Source organism: Rosa rugosa, chromosome 2, assembly GCF_958449725.1.
Source record: "Rosa rugosa chromosome 2, drRosRugo1.1, whole genome shotgun sequence".
Classification (NCBI taxonomy): domain Eukaryota; kingdom Viridiplantae; phylum Streptophyta; class Magnoliopsida; order Rosales; family Rosaceae; genus Rosa; species Rosa rugosa.
The window spans coordinates 38,894,520-38,902,894 of NC_084821.1; the positions used below are offsets into that span (position 1 = coordinate 38,894,520).

Below are 8,375 nucleotides of genomic sequence, written 5' to 3' on the forward strand. Positions count from 1 at the left end.
TCTCTGTAATTCGTTCTTCTTTTCATTGGTCTTCCCTATCTCTGTCTCCATCTTCTCATCCTTAATGTTTCCACTGGTTCTATTTTCAACATTATCTTCTTGCCCATCATTCTTTTTTTCTTTACTTTCTGTGTCTGTATTAGACTCAGAATCTTCTTCCTCTGCATCTTCTTTAACTTTATCAAAGATTTTCTGAAACAAAATTACAAAAGTTGTCAGTGACATAAGCAGTGACAGAAATAAAACAACAACACAATCATAGACATGCAAAGATACATGCACTGTGACATGAAAATATAACAATAACATGAGCAGTGACATAGTCAATGACTTGGTCAGTGACCTGACCAAGACCAGGTCACTGAGCAAGTGACAAGACCCAGTGACAAGACCATTGACCTAGTTTATCTACATCAAATTAACATACCTTCAACTTTCCCATGGTGTTGAAATCCCCTTTTTTTTCTATCAGGGTCTTTAATTGCCACTTTCTTATTCCGTGTTTTTCGGTTTCTCTTCCAGAGATTGGCGGCACTACTCCCGTCTTGTGGCAAAACCAATACTGTTTGGAAAATAAAAAATAAAAATAGAAAACTAGTTAGTTATTTTTCAAACAGCTGCTTACCCATATGAATATCACAAACATAACCAATGACATATGCAAATACATAAACAGTGACATTGTCAGTGACATAAACTTGACAGTAACATTAACAGTGACCTAGCCAGTTACTTGTCCAGTGACCTTAACAGTGACATGACACTGATCTAGTTTTTGTACTTACAACAGCATACGACAGCAAAATGATGCATAAACAAATTTTTAACAAGTTACGGGAATTTACCATCACCAATATCACGCAACCTGCCATGTTTTGGGATTCTTTTGCCTTTCGTTTAATTGATTTTTTAAGGAAGTCGCCAACTTCCTTTGCCCAGCTATATTTTCCCAGACTTTCCACCTCTTCACATACTCTTATAGAGTCCCAAGATATTGTTCCTCCAGAGTTTGGGAACAGGAGTTTGATGAAAAGGTTCAAGAGTACTAATACGGCAACATTTCTGTCCCGTTTCGTTTTTTCATCCCCTGTTTCTGGAGTTTCTGCCAATGCCTTCTTCAAAGCTTCCTCTGCAGCCGCCTTGTTGATCCTCTGCTTTTTGTCAAAGTATTTAGTCACGAACTCAGATTTGTATGCCCCCTCTTTGGTCTTTGGTACTGATAACCCGGATGCCGGCACTCCTAAAATCATAGATATATCACTTGTTGACATTCTGAATTTCTTGTTCCCAAACACAAAAAGGTATGTGTCACTGTTGTATGCTTGTAGCAGAAGTGTGATTAAATCATCTGATTTCTTTGCATCATTTTCTTTAATTGAACCTCCATGGAATGCATCTATCAGTGTTGCAAAGGGTGTTTTCTGCAGCAGCTCTAAAGTACCTTCAGTCAGGTTATTTTTGTTTTCTGCAATTGTTTTCAGAAAAGCAAGCATTGTGCAGCGATACTGCACATAACCCTCTTTTACATATCTTTTCCTTTTCCCTGGGACTTTTTCCTCTTCATCATCCTTTGTATCTTCTTCCTCGTCAGTTTCTTCCTTCTTCTTTGTACTCTCTTTTTTTGTCTTCCTTTTATCCATTTTCTTCTTCTTCTTTGCACGAACTTCTTCTTCATCTTCATTTTCTTCCCTTTTTCTTCTTTTCTCCTTTTTAATCTTATTCTTCTTCTTACTGCGGACTTGTTCTTCATTAGATTGTTCTTCATCTTCAGTTCCTTCCGGTTTTCTTCTTTTCTGCTTTCCAGTTTTCTTCTTTTTATCCTTCTTCGTCTTGTTACGCCGGACTTGTTCTTCATCAGATTCTTCTTCATCTCCAGTTGTTCCTTCCTCATCTTCACTTGATTCTTCTTCATCTTCAGTTTTCTGCTTTCGCTTTTTTCTCTCTTTCAGTTTCTTCCATTTTATCACTTTCAACTTTTCCGCAATTGTTTCTTCTGGACTTTGTCCTTCAGATTGTTCTTCTCCAGATTCCTCACTTTGTTTTCTTTTTAGTTGGTCCATTCCTCGAACTTTTTAAAAAAAATCCTGTAAACAGTTAAGAAAATTAGAATTCAATAGTTATTTTTGACAGTTACTTAACCAGTGACATATTTATGCACATGTTTATGATAGTGACATGAACAGTTACATGACCATAGCCAGTGACCAGTGCAGCGACATGGGCAGTGACAAAGACATTGAACAATGACAAAATGCTGAAATTTTCTCGCATCATCCCACATGTAATTCAAACAAAACTAACATGGAAATTCATTTTGTCATCAAATTCCACATGTAATTCAAACAGAAATCATCATTTTCTCTCATTAGATTCCGCATGTAATTTAAACAAGTCTCACCATTTTCTCATCAGATTCCACATGTAATTCAAACAAATGTCGCATGCAAATTCATTTTCTGATGAGACTCCACATGTAATTGAAATATGTCTTTTCTAATTCAAACAAAACGCAAGCTATTCAAATCGAAATTATATGAAAGAAGGAGGAGGAAGTTACCGGTAAATTTTCGGTAAATTTGTAGAACCCTAGAATTTGGGGCTTAGTCGGTGAATCACTCTTGCTTACCCACCGTTCACGGTGGAGGAAAGCAGTCGTTGTCCGCTGTTTTAGCCGGAGAGAAAATCTTTGAGCAGTTTCTCTGAGTTTAGGGCAAAAATCGTATAAAGTTTCTCTGAGTTTTGAAATTGTGAAAATGAACCAAGAGAAATAGTCGCGCTCGGGTTAGATAACTGCCACTGGCAGTTTACTTGTAGTTGAATGGTTAGATAGGTAATTTAAAACATAGAAAGTGACATAAGCAGTGACTTTAATTTTTACAGGTACTTGTTCTATTTATTGGCTCATGACATTAGTTTTTAAAGTTACTTGGCCAGTGACTTGGCCAGTTACTTTATAGGGTATATAAGGACATGAATTTTTTTTACAGTTACTTGCTTTATGTATTGGTTCATGACATTAGCTTTTACAGATTTTTAATTGAAACTTAAACTTTGTTTGTTGTTGTGCAGCGGAACGCTGCAGTCGCGGTGCAGCGGCACGCTGCATTTAAAAATAAAAAGATCAGTTTGGTAATGTCTTGTCTTTTGCTAGTGAGTGACTTTGTCAGTTACTTTGCCAGTGACTTGGCCAGTGACTTGGCCAGTTACTTTATAGGGTACATAAGGACATGAATTTTTTTACAGTTACTTTGCCAGTGACTTGGCCAGTTACTTTATAGGCTACATAAGGACATGAATTTTTTTACAATTACTTGCTTTATGTATTGGCTCATGACATTACCTTTTACAATTATTTTTGCCAAATCATGGCTGATTACTTGTTCAGTGTCTTGCTATAAGATTTGTAGACTTATTGATTGACTCGTTTAGTGTCTAGGCTAGTTACTTGGGCAATTACGTTGTCAGTGACATTGCCAGTTACTTGAGACGTACAGTGACTTGACCAGTGACTTGGTCTATGACATACAGGTTGCCATTTCCAGTGACATTCAGTGTCTCTGTAACTTAGCCAGTTACTTACTTTAAAAGGTACCTAAGTACATGAATTCGTTTCAGAAGATCATATCAAACAAACTTTTATATACTGAAGCAATATCTGCAAGAAAATATTAAAAAATTGAAATTCCGATTGAACAAATGAATGGATATATATGATGAATCAATTCGAAAAAACTATATAACCTATCCTATTCCCTGAACAAATTTCTACGATTCTTCATGTGTTGAGTTCCAGCTGTGCCTACTTTCTGCAAATGACTTTACAACATGAGCTCTAAACTTCAAAATATCATCCTTTGTGAGCTTCTTTGGAACTCTCCCTTTTTTCGAAATTTTCTCCATTGTGTACATTACAAAAAGTCCGCAATCCAATCTGTTCATCATATAAAAATTGAAGTAAATGAATTTGAACTTTATAATGATTATATTGACATTTTTAAAGAGCTGTGTACTTACGAATCTTCTCCTTGCTGAGGGTTGTCTTTGAGTTCTGTCACTGCCATTTTTGTTTTATAGTTATTCTTGATCCACTTTATGCTTTCTCTCTCGGTTTCAGTCAATAGAACTTCCATCATTTTCAGTTCTTCTTCTGAACTGTTCTTTTCATCAAATTTCATTCTGCATCCCTGTTCCAGCATGTCATCGGCTTGTTCTTTTACTGCTGTCATCCAAAGTTCTACCATGTCAACCTGCATTTCCAACATCGCAACATAATCAATAATATGCTTTCTGCTTAAATTAAATATATGAAATTAGTATGACGAAAGTGTTCCATACCATTTTTTGTACATTTTTAAAGGATTTTCCAGTTGATGATTTTTTCGGTCTTTTTGAATCACAGTGGGACCAGTTCTTTAATTCCTTGTCAAAAATGAGCAGTGTATGATGAAATCCTGATTCATGTGAGATTGGGAAGAATATATAGTTGGATCTTGCCAGATTCTGGAACAGTGGTTCGCAGAGGTACAGATGTACATAATACACCGTCAAATTTTCTGCAGAATTCTGTTTGTAAGAAAAAAAGAAGACAAGTTATTATCAATTAAGAATTATTTGCTTTGATTGTAGATTGATAATCGTTCCACTACTTACCCAGCACAAGGGATTCATAAAAGTTGGGACATCCAAGCCTTGTGATTCTTTCTCCAACAACTGATCAGTCAAGAGAATTCCATAACATTCGATGCAATTGCTTGCTATCGGTTCGTCCATGATCATGTCTTTTAAATCCTGTCTTGAAACTTGTGCTCCATACTGTCTTCCATCCCAGAAGTATACTCTGCAAAGAATGAATAGTGTAAATAACATAGATAGTGATGTCGTTTATTTAACAATCACATGGCCAATGACTTGGCCTGGCCAGTGACTTCACTTGCCCAACTCGTTGGCCAGTGACTTCCACAGTTACATGGACAGTGACTTGGCCAGCGACTTTACTTGGCCAGTTACTTTGTCAGTTACATGGACAATGACTTGGCCAGTGACAATAAGTTTAAAATAGAACTTTCGTCTTGGCCAGTTACTTTGATAGTTACATAAACAGTTACTTGGCCAGTTACAATAAGTTTAAAATAGAATTTTAACTTAATTAAAGCATTACCCTGATGGTGCATTTTGCCAGTATTTCTGGACTCTTCTCTTTGTGTCCTGGTCCATAAAATTGTATACTTTGCTCTCCTCCCAGTCTACGACCTCAGGAGGTAGCTGTTTCTCTTCTTGCTCTTTATTGATTTGTGCATTTTCTGCAGCGTCCATCTGTCTTATTGCTTCCAGAACATCCTCTGGTACATCGTCCAACTTCTGTTGTGCTACCATCTGTTCTATCCTTTTAATTTCAGCCTCTGGCAGTGAGGCCTTCATCTTCTTTTCTTTTTCTTCTTTTTCTTTCTTTTCAGCCTCTTTCAATCTCTCTTCAATCTCCTTTGCTTTCTTCTTTCGTTTTGCTTTCACATCCCCCCACCAGTAAATGTTGTCCTTATTAAGGAAAGAGATTGTGTGTGATTAGAATTTCCATGTTATTAGGAAACTGATGTAATTAGCTGATTGATTTGGTTGATTTGTTTTACTAAAGATAGCCCTATAATTGTGGATCGTGCTATCATCCATCCTGTATATAAGTTGTACCAAAGCATATCAATATGATTAAGAAAAGATCTTCATAATTCTATTTTCTCTTGATGGTATCAGAGCATCGACTCTGAGACGCAAGACGAAGCAAGAAATCACAAACACACATCTCAAACTCATACCCCATGGGAGGAGACGAAGTTCTGAAACCGGCAGACGAAAACAAAGGTTCCGCTTCACAGAAGGTTTCTGAACCATGGGAGAAATCAAATCATCCTCTTTACCTCCACCATTCGGATCAACCCGGAGCTGTTCTTGTGTCGCAGCCATTGGTGGAAGACAACTACACAAATTGGGTCCAGTCCATGAGTATGGCACTCACAATCAAAAACAAGAAAGGCCTTGTTGATGGCACTCTCAAGAGGCCGACACACAACCCTGAAGAACAACAGCAATGGGATCGATGTGACACACTTGTTAAGACTTGGCTACTGGGAGCTATGTCGAAGGAGATATCAGGAAGTGTAATTCATTGTAAAAATGCAAGAAGTATGTGGCTTGAACTACAGGAAAGGTTTTCTCATACTAATACGGTTCAATTATTTCACATAGAAAATGCTATACATGATTGTGAACAAGGCACTCTCTCAGTCACCTCGTTCTTCACCAAGCTGAAAGGGTTGTGGGATGAGAAAGACTCACTTTGTGGCTTTCCTGCCTACACTTGTGATACTGCCACCGAAGTGAAGAGTTACATGGAGACACAGAAAACAATGAAATTCCTTATGGGTCTTAACGAAAACTACGCTACTGTCCGCAGCAACATAATCGGTCTGGATCCGCTTCCCACTGTGAACAAGGCCTATGCTATGGCCCTGAGACATGAGAAACAAGCAGAGGCTTCCAATAGCAAAGCAGTTGCACCAGCTGAGGCGTCTGCATTCTCAATTAAGAAATTTGGCCGAGCTCCTAATCATGCTGATAGTGATGTGAAATGCGAGAAGTGTGGTATGACAAACCATAACACTAAAAATTGCAGGGCACATCTAAAGTGTACCTATTGCGGTTGGAAAGGCCACACTTATGAATACTGTCGAAGAAGGAAGAACTCCATGGAGGGCAGTCAAGGGCGTGCAAGAGTTAATCATGCAGCCTCATCAAATGAAGAAGTCAACAATTTCCCATTATCACAAAATGAGTGCCAACAGATGCTGGGTCTACTAAACAAAATCCAGACTACAACAGGAGCTACAAGTGACAACAATCAATTGCTGGAAATGTTGAATACAAGCAAGCAGACCTCAGCCAATTTAGTTGGTAATCTTCCTAACTATGAAGAGCTCTCAGGTAAAGTGTTTGCACTCTCAAGATGTGGTAAAGAAACAACATGGATCTTAGATAGTGGTGCTAGTGATCATATAGTCTGTGATTCTGCTTCCCTTACATCTTCCAAACTCGTGTATAATCGTTCTGTGAAATTGCCTGATGGAACTTCATTACAAGTTTCTCATATTGGAACTGTGATATTTACCCCAGACTTTGTCCTTCACAATGTTCTTTGTGTCCCATTGTTTTATCTCAACCTCATTTCTATCAGCAAACTTGCCTTTGACTCATTTTACATCACTATCTTTCTCAAACAAGTTTGTTTTATACAGGACCTACGATCAGGGAAGATGATTGGGACGGGAACTGAGAGTGAGGGACTTTACTGCCTCAATCTGCCAAGGAAAGGAACGTGCAATGTGGTGAGCACCAAAACACAAGACCTATGGCATCAAAGGCTAGGCCATCCATCCAACAAAGTTGTTCGATTATTTCCATTTCTTGCCAATAAATCTTGCGATGCAAGTAACTGTTCAATTTGTCCTCTAGCTAAACAGACTAGGAAACCCTTTTCATTAAGTATTTCTTCCAGTGATTCTTGCTTCGATTTGATTCATGTTGACATTTGGGGGGGTTATCATGTACCATCCATTTCTAGGGCGCAATATTTCTTAACTATTGTTGATGATTATTCACGATGCACTTGGATCTATCTCATGAAACACAAATCTGAAACACGAAATCTACTTATTCACTTTGTCAACTTAGTCGAGAATCAATTTGGAAAAAGAGTGAAAGTAGTTAGGAGTGATAATGGTCCAGAATTCAAGTGCACACAGTTTTATTCTTCCAAGGGTATTGTGCACCAAACTAGTTGTGTGAACACGCCACAACAAAATGGCGTGGCTGAGCGCAAACACAAACACCTACTAAATGTTGCACGTTCTCTACTCTTTCAAGCCCACTTGCCTAAACAATTCTGGGGGGATGCTATCTTAACTGCCACTTATCTCATAAACAGGACACCAACACCACTCCTTGAAGGGAAAACTCCATTTGAGAAACTCTTCCATAAAATTCCAACTTATTCTCATTTACGTGTTTTTGGTTGTCGTTGTTTCGTCTCCACTCATCCACTTCGACCCACCAAATTTGACCCACGTTCCACTGAGTGCATTTTTCTTGGGTATCCTCATGGTCAAAAGGGATATAGGGTTTATAGCTTAAGGGAAAAGAAAGTGATAATATCTCGGGATGTCACCTTCTTTGAAACAGAATTTCCTTATAAAAATCCCTCTGATATCTCCATACCTTCAATCTCCACTGATATTGCATCTCCTAATCATGTCTTTCCTTCTTTGCCCACATCACTACACCTTGATGATTCCTCTTCCACAAATCATGTAGATCCTTCCATATCTTCT

At 38.0% G+C, this 8,375-nt stretch overlaps 2 protein-coding genes across 2 annotated transcripts; one reads left to right on the top strand and one right to left on the bottom strand.

Annotated features, from left to right (window-relative positions):
• Positions 1 to 721: 721 nt before the first annotated feature.
• On the bottom strand, positions 722 to 5,508 carry LOC133730722 (uncharacterized). The gene is made up of 7 exons (XM_062158260.1): positions 5,159 to 5,508; positions 4,651 to 4,837; positions 4,336 to 4,563; positions 4,015 to 4,247; positions 3,804 to 3,931; positions 866 to 1,465; positions 722 to 780 (listed from the first exon to the last, which is right to left on the bottom strand). Exons 1-7 carry the CDS (start codon positions 5,416 to 5,418, stop codon positions 722 to 724), a joined length of 1,695 nt encoding a protein of 564 aa, XP_062014244.1. The 5' UTR covers positions 5,419 to 5,508.
• Positions 5,509 to 5,616: 108 nt separating this feature from the next.
• On the top strand, positions 5,617 to 7,526 carry LOC133729079 (uncharacterized). The gene is made up of 2 exons (XM_062156551.1): positions 5,617 to 6,972; positions 7,284 to 7,526. Exons 1-2 carry the CDS (start codon positions 5,811 to 5,813, stop codon positions 7,319 to 7,321), a joined length of 1,200 nt encoding a protein of 399 aa, XP_062012535.1. The 5' UTR covers positions 5,617 to 5,810; the 3' UTR covers positions 7,322 to 7,526.
• Positions 7,527 to 8,375: the final 849 nt, after the last annotated feature.

Excerpts from the sequence above, each read along its gene's own strand:
- LOC133730722 (XM_062158260.1), bottom strand. The coding sequence starts at position 5,418 with ATGAAGGCCTCACTGCCAGAGGCTGAAATTAAAAGGATAGAACAGATG. Across the intron at positions 4,564-4,650 it reads TTATGAATCCCTTGTGCTGG|AATTCTGCAGAAAATTTGAC; the intron begins GTAAGTAGTGGA and ends TCTTACAAACAG. Across the intron at positions 1,466-3,803 it reads TGTAAAGTCATTTGCAGAAA|AAAACAAAAATAACCTGACT; the intron begins GTAGGCACAGCT and ends AAACAATTGCAG.
- LOC133729079 (XM_062156551.1), top strand. The coding sequence starts at position 5,811 with ATGGGAGGAGACGAAGTTCTGAAACCGGCAGACGAAAACAAAGGTTCC. Across the intron at positions 6,973-7,283 it reads TAACTATGAAGAGCTCTCAG|GACCTACGATCAGGGAAGAT; the intron begins GTAAAGTGTTTG and ends TGTTTTATACAG.